The sequence below is a fragment of the Pundamilia nyererei genome, unplaced genomic scaffold (genome assembly GCF_000239375.1).
Source record: "Pundamilia nyererei isolate P.nyererei 1_Seehausen unplaced genomic scaffold, PunNye1.0 scaffold00006, whole genome shotgun sequence".
NCBI lineage: Eukaryota > Metazoa > Chordata > Actinopteri > Cichliformes > Cichlidae > Pundamilia > Pundamilia nyererei.
In genome coordinates this window covers 7611378-7625166 of record NW_005187407.1, presented here as the reverse complement: position 1 = coordinate 7625166, position 13789 = coordinate 7611378, and the positions used below count along the sequence as shown (strand labels likewise).

Genomic DNA, 13789 nt, shown 5'->3' with positions numbered 1-13789 from the left:
GTCTGCTAAAAATGTAAGGCATGCGTCCTTTTGTGTAATTACCACACTAAATTCGTGCATCATCTCGTTTTCACTGTCAGACAAAATAGAGGAGAAAAGTATTTTGTTTCTGACTCAGTAAATGAAGGGATATCTTGCGGGTTTTTTCTCTTATACAATCTAGTAGCGCACAGAGATAACATATTCCCCCAGATGGTATAAAATAAGCCACAGCATCTTGACATTTGCTTGTAGGAAAACGCTTGAGAAGGAGACATCGTTGCCTATTTCTTTTTTAATAGTACAGTCACCATCACACAACTTCATCAACCGACCCTTCTGCAAAAAGCTGCATCATGGAGTAAGCAAATTGAAGGCAACAACCAATAAAATTCAAGAAACAATGAAAATTTTCAAGACGAAACAAACAAAATGTATTTGAAATGATATATTAAAAGTGCTTTTGATTTTCATGTCTCTCCTCTGTGACTGATGATCGACTCCACACGCACTTATGGTCCGGGTAAAGGCGCCCCAGACGTCCTGGAGTAAAAATGTCAGTAAAAATGTCCTGGAGGTCAGTTTGCTGCTGTTGCAGGTCCATCGTATCAATTGGGAAAAAGTTCAACCATCAGTGGTGATATTGTCATAGCGATTAGACTGTTTCTTACTTGTCTAAATTTCTTTATTTTTCTGTTTTTAAATTCTCACTTCAATTTTAATTCTTGGAGAACATAGCTTCGACAACATATATCGCACTCATTATAAGAAGCAAAAAGGTTATATCAAAAAATTATTAGTATAGAATCACAGAAACCCTGGTTTAGAACCAGAAATAATACAAAACAGAGAGGTACATAGACACAGGACAATTCTTATAATTGCTTGGAAACATTATTTTCCCGCTAAGTCTTGATTCTTTTTTCTTACTGCGCATATGATGTTTTTCATTTTATTTGTATTTTTTACAAAAAAGTAAAATAAAGACTAGTATTTTACAAAATGAAGAGTTTTGTTCTTGAAGATGAGAGTGGATTTACACAGGTGTAAAGTCCAGTTCCAATATTTTTCTGTACATAATGTATTCCATCACAGTCCCAGAAGACAGAAAAAAAGTAATGTCTTCCAAGTTTCTCAGAAAAGGTCCTATATATAGTCTTCTTGAAGGAGGATGGGGTGAGGGGTGCTGAATTTTGGTCCTTTTTTCCTTTCTTTTTTTCCACTTTCATATAAGGATCATTGGATGGACATGTAAGGCCAGTTGAAGCTGCTCCCGGATAATAGCATATCCCTGATGAGGGTTTCAATAGGAGTTTTACCTACCAAACGCACGAAGAACAGCTGCTCGATTACCGAAGAGGAGACGGTGCGCAGAGAGGGCAGCCGCAGCAGCAGCTTCCCAAAGCGGCTGGGCTGGTTCGGGTACTGGCTCCTCACATACTCCTCCAGGGCGCACTGGGATTTCTCCTGTAGACTCTCGATGTGAGCAGCGTCCGACAGGCCGCAAGCGTCTGAGAAAGACACACACACGCACACACACACAAGCACACAATACACTGTGGTTAGAGTCCTTATTTTTTAGCCCCGGGCTAAAAAACGTTGTGGAAAAAAGTGCCTGAATCTGATATCGAGCAACAAAGTCAAAAAATAACTGAAAATCTATGATTAAAATTATATTCCAAACTATGTCAGGCCGCCAAGCTTGGAGAGAAACACACAGGCGAAAGAAAGAGTGTTCTCAAACCCACGTAGGCCTACATTTTCTTTTACAAATTATTTTTAAAGGCGCACAAATCAATTTATATTGCCGATATATTCGCTGACATTTTCTCCACAGAGTACTGAACACAAAGGCACATGGTTACTTTTTACCCCAAGTGGGCTTTGGCAAGTGCACACCTTACCATACCTAATTCATGTCCCGCAAAAGCGCTCTGGTTATCATTCAACACCCGCCATTATGTGTTATTGACAATGTGGAATGAACAAACATGCTGCCCAAACATGCTACATCACACTGAGCGAGTGGGACTGTTATAGCCCAGAGAACAAACAGGGGACTTGCTGCTGCAGTAGGGGATGCACAATTCGGAGGACGATGTCGCTACCTTTCTTTGAACCAGTCAACCGGAATATATTTCTAAATGTCATTAAACCTATTGCAGACATATAGAGTAAGAAGTGGCGGGCAACATGGCAAAAGACGAAGGGTTGGCTACAGGGCTAAAGGCCCCTGCTCTTAATGTCTGGGCTCTGGGGATTCAAGTATATGGAAACATAAACGGCACTGATGAATCTGAAATTACACTAGATGTAATGTGACCTAATTACTCTGTAGTAAGCTGCTAAGTGATTTCGCCGCTCTTCTCTCCATAGACCACTCTTGGCCTGTTTTTCGATGGAGCCTATAGGACAGGGCCCTAAAAGCAATCAAATTTATTAGAGGAGGTGAAGTCAATAGTCACACAGAAGCGACATAAAATGTCAGAAAATGAGTCTGTGCACAACGTAGGCGAGACGTGTTAGGTGGTAACTGGTGGGATATGCAGCCACGCTTCAGTACAGACAAAGGCAAATAAGGCTTGAATCAGTCTTATTAGTGTCTTATACGTTTTAATCGCTTGTTAAAAAATCTGATTTTTTCACAATCCGGGCATGCGTATTGCGCTGCTTATAAACGTCTGTAAACGCAAACAGCGTAACCGCTCTCATATATATCCCACATGAAGGCTAGGTTGTCCTTAAAAGATCTCGTAGAAAGCCGTGCTTTTGTGGAAACTACTAAAGAATGAGAGCTTTAGTTTTAAGCACTATATATTTAGCGCTGGAAGACACTTTTAAGCCTATTCTGAATTTCTCAGTGTTATAATTCACTATGGCCAGACACAATAACCTTATGAACCCGAGGCCAACGCTGAGATCTCGGGGTGATTTACTGTGACCCTTGTCCGGCCGGTCAAAGCACCATGTATGCAAATCCCCTTGGATTAACGCTGAGTGTCCCTTTTAAAATCTACAGCAATCAATGCGGCTGAAGTTAATTACATTAGGAAATATCTAGTAAAATCCAGTGCTTGGCATGAATTTTGCAATGCAGCCATATAAGGTGTTCAAAGCATTGCGGAAAATATGTTTCATATGAACGTATGCGTGGAGAGAAAGCCGGTCAAAGACACCCCATAGCTCCCCATAAGGCCCTGTCTGCAGCACTGCACCCCATAACCTCAATAGAGTGGGACACAGGAAAAGATAGCTTCCAGATACACAAACGACTATTTCACTGAGTTAGCAAAGGCACACACACACACCACAGTGTGCACATGTGGATAAGGAGTTAATGCAAGACAATGATCCTGAACTCTTACGGAATAGTTTAGCCTGACCACTATTATTTATGCATCAAATACTGACAAGTCGGGCGTTATTAAAGGCAAACAATCCACGCTGATCTTGGCAAAGTGCCACATGACTTTCTATGGCCGACACCAGTTGTAGCCTATCAAACTAACTAAATGATCTGTTAGAAAACATGGAGGATGTTAATGTGTGTATGGAGTTTCTCTGGGTAATCTGGGGTGAATTACTGAAACGCTGTGCACTAAAAGGATATAGTCAGCTATGTCACTGCACAAAGCTACATTACAGGATGTGTGGGCTAATATTGAGCAAAGCGAATCTAAAAGGCTGTGATATTACCTAAAACGGTAACAGAGACCAAATACGTATTGTTTGTCTTAAACATATATTTACTTCCCAGTGGGCCACAAAAAACTTGGCGTATCAAATTAACCAAACTGTCAAAGCCCCAAACTGAAGTAGTTATTATGACTTCTGAAACTAAAAATATAAACAATTACTAAGTTCTCCAAGTGTAGGAAAACCTATGTGGTAATGTTTTCACCAAAGAGGAAAAGTAAAAGTTGACGGCGGTTTCGTAGCTGGAATACAAACTCTGTGCTCCTTTTGTTTAACTTTAGTGAGCACTGAACTTTTTGGGATAATTTAAATCCTCATAATACACACTGTGAGATATTTTAATATGATGTGCGAAAATTTTGTGAAAACATAATAAAAAAAATAATTGAAAGTAATATATGATAATAAAATAATAAAGTAATGTAATTAAATATAAAAGAACAGAATACAGCCATAATATAATTTAATATGGAAACAGTAAAGGTAATATACGTGTGAAGTTTTAGCTCTCTCAGCGAAGATAATTTAATAATAAATAGGCCTAATTATCACTGAAACACACTGAAAGACAAGTGTAACCCCTTTCACATTAAAATGTTATGCCGCTTTCTAGGGATAATGAATGTGCCAATTATTTTAATATAAAGCCAAATCTGAAAAGCACAGCAAAACTGAATATTTTATTATGAGCATGCGCAATTATAGATAATATGTAACTTAAATGCAGAATTTTGGGACGGGCCAAGCGTGAGAAAATGAGGTCAAAACTTTGAGGTAAGTTCACAAAGTACTTTGAGGCCTGCAAGCGAGTTTAGACTTTCCTTTTCCTTCCCATAATCAACAGACTCCCCTGACATAACAGGCCTACCGCCAGCAAGCCTACACAGCTAACTCCAAAATAGCATCCAAATTGTGCATCGAGCATAAATAAGGACCTTTATAACCTCGCCCCAGTCGGCCGTCAATTAAACAATGACCTACGCAAGTTTTTTTTTAAAGAGAAAAAAAAGAAAAGCTGATTACTTTTTCAAAGCTGTGCAATGAAACAAACCATTAATAACTAAGAAAATTAATAGATCGGCTCTAAGCAATCAACAAACAGTCTAAGCAGCAGGGCTACTCTAGGTCCTACAGAAGCGATCCACTGACACAGCCTACTAGTCAACTTTCATCAGCTTTTTTGTTCTCAATCTGCTAAGGATTATTTCCTGCAACCCCCCCCCCCCTCCAACTCCAAGACATGTGTTTGCACACGAAAAGCAAGGATAAAAGCACGCACCGACACTCATAAGTGCATCAGCTGTCATATATCACCCGGTGATAGACTATTTAATCTTTACGCTCAATTATTTGACACCTGTTCCAAAATTTATGGAGGCGAACAATTTCAGCCTCGGCTCAGACATGTTCAGAAAACTTTAAACTCAACAATTATAAAATATTTACACATGAGAATGTTAATTATCTCCTTTTTAAAAAAAGCACTGGGAGTGAGTGATGCACTTGAAAAACTTGATGCGCTTACTCAATCTGGATTTGTTTACACGTCTTATACTGCGGCTACAGCTGACATGGAATTGCATGTAAGTGGATATGTAGCAAGCTGTTGACAAAATAGCTTTCATCGGCAACACAAACATCTCGTAATCTCAGATTTGTGACCAGCCTAAACCTGACAGCCATATTATTGATGTCACAGCACTTCGCTTTAAGGAGCATGCACCCACTGACATTACTGGAACTAGGCCTCATTTGATTTTAGGCATGTTTTTGTGTGACATGTGGGACACTCACCTGATGTAAAAAGCACGATGGCTTTGAGGCAGCTATACTCTGCCGAGTCTACGTGCAGGGTCTTAAGCTTCTCCACTTGCTCCTGGAAGATCCGGATGTGATCCATGAAAGCCACGACGCGGTCCGCAGACATCGGGGAGGCGTGGAGGCCCGCCGCGGCAAGCAGAGGGGCAACATGCAGAGGCATGGAACACTGGGCTGCGTTAAGCACAAACAACTCGCTCCACGTCAGCCTGAGAAGGGACACCTGGTCGGTGATCTGGAGGTCGGGAAAGAAAGGGATGTTTCTCGCCCACTCCACGGCGCTGAAGAGCAATCGAGCCGCCAGCTCGCAGATGTTCTCGATACCCATGATATTGTTGGGCTGCATGCACTGGCTCCCGTACCGGGACGTCGGGTAAGGCTCGGCCCGCAGCAATAACGAGATGTATCCGGACAGATAGCAATGGCCATTCAGAGGGTCCCCGTTCGTCAGTGCGTACTGGCCTGGGTTGGGCTGGGTTGGAGGCATTCGTCCTCGCTGAACCGCTGACAAAAAGAAAGAAAAAAAGAGGAAATGTGCATCCAGAACTGATAAAGATTGTTCATGAGTAGTACAACCATGATGCAAGCTGCAGCTTGTGTGCTTCTTCTCAGTGAAAGAAAAAGAAAAAAGAAAAAAAGGCATGCACTGAAATAAAAAATTCAGCACGCTTTTCAAAACATATTGACTACTGTGCCCTGATCGTAAGACTGTAATATTTCACAGAAAATTATTCTATCAGAACAGATATGCTATGTCCCTCGTTCCTCACACTGCATTTGTATTTAGGGATGCAAAGTATATGAGGTTGAATGCAAATGAAAAATATATTCCCTTTTACACACAGCACACACACACACACACACACACACACACACACACACGCGCACACACACATGTATATTTCTTATCTAAAAGTAGATTTGACAATTTTGCTCCCTTTGATGTTTTGAGGCGTAATTGCATGGCACTTTTGCACTGTTGTTACGTGGGGTCGTGTTTTGGAAAATAATTTTTAAAAGCGGCCAAACGTGTTCGAAATACGATTGATAATTACTGCTAAATGCAGGCACATTTGCACGTTTTGCCCACATCAAGCGCTCAGCTAGGATTAAAAGGAATCCGGCAATTGTTTAATATTAAAAAATAAATAAAAAATTAATGCAAGTCGGTGTACATTATGCATGGGCTCGTAGTGTGTACTGCAAATAATAGGCTTAAACGGAGGGATGTCTACATAAATTGGAATCAAACACCTGACATAGAGAGCAAAGTTATAAGGCCTGTAATGCACCAAGCTAAACAAGGAGCCACGAACAACTTCAGCGACATTATTTAGTGTGTTTGAGCTGTCTAGTCAGCATAAGGAGCCAGAGAGACGTGGGTTTGTACTGTGTTCGCCTCACATTCACGGAAACTCGGGCTACAAATCCTACTGTACAATTATAAATTAGTAAGCTGCAGATACTTGATGGTAGGGACTATTAGCCTTGCACACTGTACACAGACACACACATACACATACTGTACACACTCACTGTACACACACACGCACACATACAGAGACAAACATAACAGGCACACACACATACACACATAGAAATCGGTCCTCTGGTCTAAAAGCTATACATAAAATGGGCTTGCTCGACTTTACGCCTTTGCTCGCAAAGAACTCAGTTTAGCCTGCAAAGAAAAACACAAAATAAAGAGGGTCAGCTGGACGAGTCGCTTTGTTCAGGCGACCTGCATTCACAAGCATAGCTGCTGTGGCTGCACTGGCCTTTTTTTTTTAACCCCTCTCTCAGACTAACCATTCATGCAAACATCCCTCTCAAACATGGATGGAGACTGCAGTATGCCCAGCCACATAGCCTGTGACCTTAATGCAACATGGCAGCTCTGTTATTCTGCTACTAGGATGATGCGTAATCATGAGTTTGCTTAAAAAAAATTATATATATATTCACCTTCCCGCCGCATCCCCACTTTTAAACACTTCTTCAGCCGACAGTATTGGCACTGATTTCGGTGGTGCTGGTCAATGGGACAGTTCCTATTGGCACGACATGAGTATGTTAAGTTCCTCCGTACACTCCTCTTGAAGAAACTTTTGCATCCCTCGCAGGTGAATTGGCCATAGTGTTTGCCGCTCGATTTGTCTCCGCAAACCACACATTCAATATGCTGCTGACTCTGTCCAGAATTTTGACTCCCCTTGTCCCCGGCCGTTCCCGGCGTGGACGGGGGTCCCGGCTGGCTGGGGGTCTGCGGAGTGTGCGGCGCCGCCGATGCCGCCTGCTGCTGCTCCCTTGCCGGCTGCGCTGCTGGGTTGGGGCCGCTCGGAGGTCCGGCCACGTCTTCCTGCGGATCTCGCCAAACGCTAACTACCATTGCCATATCTCGGCCCCGGAAAGTGCTATAAAGCGAAATGATCGCCGATGTTTATGAAGCGTAGAAGAGAAAAATGAGATCTCAAAAGACGGGGCAGTGCAAAGTCAAATCGGAGCACGCAATCTCATATGGTGTGAGAAGGAGAGTACAACGCGATCAATACATTCAAAATTCAGGAGTGCGATTGAATAGGCACCCGATCAGGATATGCAAGTATCGGGAGGCCAGTTCCAAGGTAAATTGCAGTCAGCCATTCAGGAATCCCTAATCTTGTAGGAAAACCCGAGTCCAGACGTAACAAATTGCAGTTTGATATAAAATAGCCACAAAGGGAAGGCAGGAGCGATTCACATGGACGCAGGAACGAGTGGAGAAAAAAAAGAAGCTTTTGCTGGAAAGACACGCGATCCAAAGTGCTGCGGAGATAAATTCCTTTTTCTTTTCTTCCCCGTGCTCCTTTACACTCCCGTCTTCGTCGTATAGGAGGGGAGGAAAAACTGAAGAGCTGGATTTTTACATCTATAGTCTTAAATAAACCTCATCATCTCGCCAGGCAGCGAAAGAAAACCGTTTCGCCGAATGAAGTGCCCATGTATAGTTTCACCTCTCTCCAGCAGGAGGAATGGAGATACGAAGAGAAAAGATAAAAAAAGAAGAGGAAAAACACCAACAACTGATAGAATATGCAAGAAGAAGGAGAGACCCAAAAAATGAATGCGCTTAAACGGGAGGACCAGCAGAGCAATGTTTCCGAAACGGGGGATCTGCGCGAATGTCTGTATATAGTGAACTTTGACACTACTATTGAAACTGACACGTTTCTATGGAGATCGCTGCGCCTTATATGGTGCTCATGTCAAGGAGCCAAGAGAGGGGCTGCTGGAGACTGATAATCAAAGGCGACTGACTGGCCAGAGCCCTGCATAGAGGAGGAGGAGAGGAGGAGAAGGGGGGAGGGAGGGGGGAGGGAGGGAGAGAGAAAATGGGAGGCTAAGGTTATAGCCAAGCCCTCTCTTTCTCTCTATTGGTTAGAGTCCCCCTCCGTTCATTCACTGCAAAAAGTGTCCATCCAAATAAGTCACCGGGTCTCCTGTTCAAATGTTCCAATGTTATTTTTGTTTTCTGAAAATGCAGAAAAAGACAAATAACTGTAGTTTATAGAATCCCCCTTGTTTCCGATCGCATTTTGAGTCGTTTTGGGGGTTATTTTAAGAGTCGATATGTTGACATCAAGACAACCGTGCGGGAGATCGGTTTAGTAATTAATAGTCGATGTTATGAATTTTACAGTGATGGATCGATTGGCATTAGGAACAAGTAGAAGCATCTCACCCCCTGGATGGAAGATTCAGTCTCCCGCTTCGGTTCCAGCACCGAATGACTGAGGTCTGAGGACGGACATTTTTTGCAGTGTTGCCATCGACGACTGGAGGGGCTGGGGGGGGGGCTCTGACAGGCACAATTTACATTGAGCTCGCCCCGCGCTGCTATTTACTTTGAAACCTGATTAGTATGGGCCGTCTATTGTCACCAAAAAAGAGGAAGAAACCCTGGACAGAATAGCGAAAAAGCGGGGTAAAGGAAAGAGTGGACAAAGATTTTACGCACGACAAATAAGCCCAAAAAAAAAAAAAAAAAAAAAAAAATGTACACAGCGGCAAAAGGGGGATTCTGCTTCAGAAATTCCCCGAAGTTTCAAAATGGTTTGTCTCGGACTGTTATCTTCATTATAGAATTAACGGATGTCATTAATGTTTTGCCATGGATTGATATTTTCACAGGCTGTTTTGTCCTTGGCATGCGCATTGCGGTACATCGTTGCCTGTAATCGGCACAGTCTCGCTGATTAAAACTTAACGTTTAGTTTAAACCAGTTAATAAGAGAAAGAAAATGTCAGTGGGAAGAATGATGCATAAAAGACAGTGTTATACAAACGGGATGCCTTGCCAGCGGCCGAAAATCTCTAAAATTAGACCGAGGAATGAGCAATATTCAATAATTACCAAGGTCCTATAGTCTCTACAATCACTGAGCCGGTGTCATATTATGTCTTAATAATGACAGTAATTCAAAATGTGAAGTTACTGACAATTTGCATGGGGATTCCGGCTTTTTTCTTGTACCAGGGTTTCTGCAGGCTTACTGCCTCTCCAACTCAAAAATGTCTGGATCGCGCTGCCATCTAGCGTACATTGTACAATTACAGCCTCATATAAATGCATCCATAACTCATCAGACATGCATTTTAAATCGCAAAAGCGGATTTTAAAAATATAAAAGTCCGAACTTTGCCGCTGTTGTCTTTTATCCTTTGTGTGGATAAAAGACAACAGGATATTTTTATCCACGAGGTTACGAAATGTACAACTGTTTTGTTGTTAGGGATGTATAACTTAAACAAACAAAAAACAAAACAAAACAAAAAACAAAACACAACAAAAAACCCCACCAAACCTTCAGCGAACATAAAAAATACGTGTTATTACATCTGAATAAATATAGCGACAATAATACACTACACTCTTGATCGCACGGAATATAGATTGAACACAAACCCCCAAACCGTGTGCGTACATGTCCAAAAACATGGTAATACCGTGCTGAGACTCAGTAACTATGCACAATACGTATAATTGTTGTTTAATGAATTGAAGACGTTGTAAACAGAGCTTTAACCTCACCGAGATAATAGCAGGCATAAAGGAGCGTTAATATGCAAGTGCCCCCTTTGTAAACGCATAGGAGGGATGGGTTGTTTTTTAAGTATTCAACAAGAGAGCTCTCTCTCCCGTCCCTGTCTCGGACACTCCACTGAAACTCCCCGGCCATATCTCTAGCTCTTTGAAAAGGTGAAACCAATAAGATTAAATCGGACAAAGATTTTTTTTTCTTCTTCTGTAAGTGTATCATTAAGATTTAACTCTACAGATTGGAAAGGGTCTCCGCGGGAGAAGAGGAGAGGAGAGTGAGAGTGAGAGGGACAGCGAATGGGAGCAGGGTAGACGCTCTAATAGAATCTGGGAATCGGCAAGAGTAAAAAGGAGAAAGTGGACGTCAGGACATTAAAAGAAGAAGCGCCAGCGACGGTGGTTAACGGTAGCGGAGCAGCTTTCTACGTGGGCAAACCGGGCACCGATAAGGCAAGTGCACTATTTATTACTTCTTCTGCCATGCACACGCGTGCTTCTGAAAGCAAGGACAAAATTCTCTTGAGTCCCGCCACAGGAGCGTTTACTTTAAAGCGTGCAGAAGTCCGGGTCGTGTCAAAGTCACAACTTTTTAACTAGTGCACAGTCTCATTTCTCCCTCCACGATAAGGGCGACGGTAGACACTCGTTTCACGTTCTCCCCACTGATTTGTATATCTGATGGTAGTGATGTTAGTGCAGGCTGGTTGGAGTACAAATGGACACGAGAGCCCCTTTTTTGACGTCCAGTGCACTTCACCTGCGAAGCTGTTTGTTGGTTGAACACATAATGAAAAGATCGATAACCGTCTGCTTGTCTCAGCGATAGTGTCACCGGATTAAAAGACTGATCAAGGAGACCAGGCGTTGCCCATCTTCTACACTCTTTCCCAAGTGCCAATTTAGCCAAGATATTACTAGATGCATACATTATAGATTCAAAAAATAAATAAATGAATCAATAAAATCAAATAAAAATTAGCGCACCACTAAGAAGTCATTATGCGTCAGAAAATGTTGCTGAGAGGAAATTTAAAGCAACATGGAGTATGCGTGTGTGTATGTGGTTTTTTTTTCCATCAAAGCAGCATTATTGATGTGGAGGGAGTGCAGTGAAAAGTGATATAAAATAAACGATGTGCAACGTGGGCCAGGTTAATATATTCCAGGACAAAGCGCGTGCCAGACGGCTTTCTAAAATAACCTTACATAATAACATTTAACCTAATCCTCCCATGCTGAAATAAAGTTCATGCTAATTAATACTAAGTGAGCAAAGCAATATTTTTTCATGTCCTATACTTAAGGTTTCCACTTTTTAATCGGGTAGAAAAATACGGACGTCTCCATAAAATATGAACTTATTGGAAAAAAACGTCTAAAGAATGACATAATCACATTAACATTCAGGTGATTGATGCATTTGCGCATTATATAGCAGCAGTCCTACTTTGACTGCAATGCAACGGTTTGCTTTGCAACAGATTATTTTGCGGTCTCGAAATAGACAAGGCTGACATTTTCCATTGCAATAAAACTTGAATAAACCACAAATAGAATTTCTATGGCTGCTTAAATTTCCCTCGCATGGTAGTTTTGTCAAAGGACCTTATTAGATAAACATTTGTAAGAATGGGAAGCACATTGCAGTTTTGCCAAATCTGTGATCAATAATGCCCTCTGTACACAAATTCAGACTTTGTAAAGCTCACAAAATGCAACTTTAACGCAGCTGAAACCAACAAGCAGCACAATCAGTTGGGAAAACACTGAGGTCATAAGTGCAAGGCTCCCTAATAAAACACCAGATGACAACAGGAATGCATTTCAGAGCATTTAAAACGATGCAAACTGATGTAGGAAAAAAAACATTAGTAAAAAAAAGCGTCGAAGGTCTGTTTATTATTGATTGTGTGTATGTAATCACTTCAGAGTTTGTAACCGCAGTATATTCAATAAGACATTGTATGGGGCTTAGAGGCTGATTACCTTTTCCAGGGGCCTCAGCTCAAAACGTCTCCTGTGTACACAGGAGTGTTGTGTTTCTGCTTGCCGAGCTTAAGGGCCACATACAGCTGATCCCTGCGACGTCAACACCTGCGTGCTAAATTAAGACAATTAAACCATCAAAAAGGAATGAAGTGATGTTCTCCTTTATGCATGCAACTATAAGCAACGTTTAATATCTCCCATGTTGCTCCCGAATGTTTATTATTTGAGTAACACACACTGATGAAAAGTCAAGTGGAGCACAGGATATAGCTACACCAAAGAAGTTTAAACCCCGCTTCTGCGGAGTGTGAAAAAGTTTGTACTTTTTTTTTCATGCTCTAAACAGACCCTTGGTGCGCTTGTTACCCAGGGGAGATAATGATGTGTACCTCTTATATATAATACAGATATTCCCATATATATAGATATATATAGATATATAAATATTTAATTAACTTTAATTAAAATGTGTTTACATTGAAAATTTTGCATTTACATTTATCTGACCTTACTTACTAATGAGTGAGTCAAAAAACGACAAAAAAAAAGAAGAAAGAGATAATACAGAATTTAGTCCTTTGCCAGTCTTTCAGTTTAATGTTTTGGGGATATTTATATATATATAACTGACTTCCAACATATTTGTTTCTTCGTGTTAACAGTAAACCTGTAGTGGTCCGTTGATTTGCCCTGTTTTAGTTGGGAAACAAAATGAAATCAGTTTTTGTAATTATGCTGAAGTAGTTAAATCTAAAATAACACGTCACGTGACCTCTTCAAAACAACTGAGACTGACTTGGTTTTTAAAGCAGCAGTCTGATTGCTACTCTGCACCCTTTTTGTTTTTTCAACACCTTACTCTGTTCTTGAAAAAGTATATAAGAATTGTAAAAAAATACCTAAATGACATCTTTCTTGCAAGTTAAAATTAATAATATTGATTAAAAAAAATAGAACTAATTCTCATGTTTAAACTGGTGGTTTTGTTACTCTGAGTGGTTGTGTGTTGAAAAGGGGGGTGGGTGAAGGGTATGGGTTGTTGGGGCGGGTGGGGGGTATTGAGGGGCTTCTTTTTGTCCAAAACTGATCCCCAAATTATTCTGGAGGCTCGGATTGGTGTGAAAGGGACGGGAAGGTCACTTGAAATCGCCTTTTATCCCATTGCCCCCCCCCCCCCCCCAGGGATCAGCAACTTTCAATAGACATAATCTAATTGCTCTTAATGGA

General features: G+C 41.3%; 1 protein-coding gene across 2 annotated transcripts; it reads right to left on the bottom strand.

The window, feature by feature from the left end:
* Positions 1-256: 256 nt before the first annotated feature.
* On the bottom strand, positions 257-8794 carry nr2f1a (nuclear receptor subfamily 2, group F, member 1a). Of its 2 annotated transcripts, none has more exons than XM_005722358.1 (3): positions 7459-8794; positions 5470-5997; positions 257-1490 (listed from the first exon to the last, which is right to left on the bottom strand). In XM_005722358.1, the coding sequence occupies exons 1-3, from the start codon at positions 7886-7888 to the stop codon at positions 1216-1218; spliced, it is 1233 nt and encodes a 410-aa protein (XP_005722415.1). In that variant the 5' UTR covers positions 7889-8794; the 3' UTR covers positions 257-1215. The 2 variants fall into 2 exon arrangements, with proteins under 2 accessions (XP_005722415.1, XP_005722416.1); XM_005722359.1 differs by having other exon boundaries at positions 5470-5994.
* Between the last annotated feature and the right edge of the window lie 4995 nt (positions 8795-13789).

Bases quoted from the DNA above. Each gene is read 5' to 3' on its own strand.
- nr2f1a (XM_005722358.1), bottom strand. From the start codon at position 7,888: ATGGCAATGGTAGTTAGCGTTTGGCGAGATCCGCAGGAAGACGTGGCC. The intron at 5,998-7,458 runs GTGAATATATAT...TCTTTTTGTCAG, and splicing joins AGTGGGGATGCGGCGGGAAG to CGGTTCAGCGAGGACGAATG. The intron at 1,491-5,469 runs GTGAGTGTCCCA...TGTCTTTCTCAG, and splicing joins CATCGTGCTTTTTACATCAG to ACGCTTGCGGCCTGTCGGAC.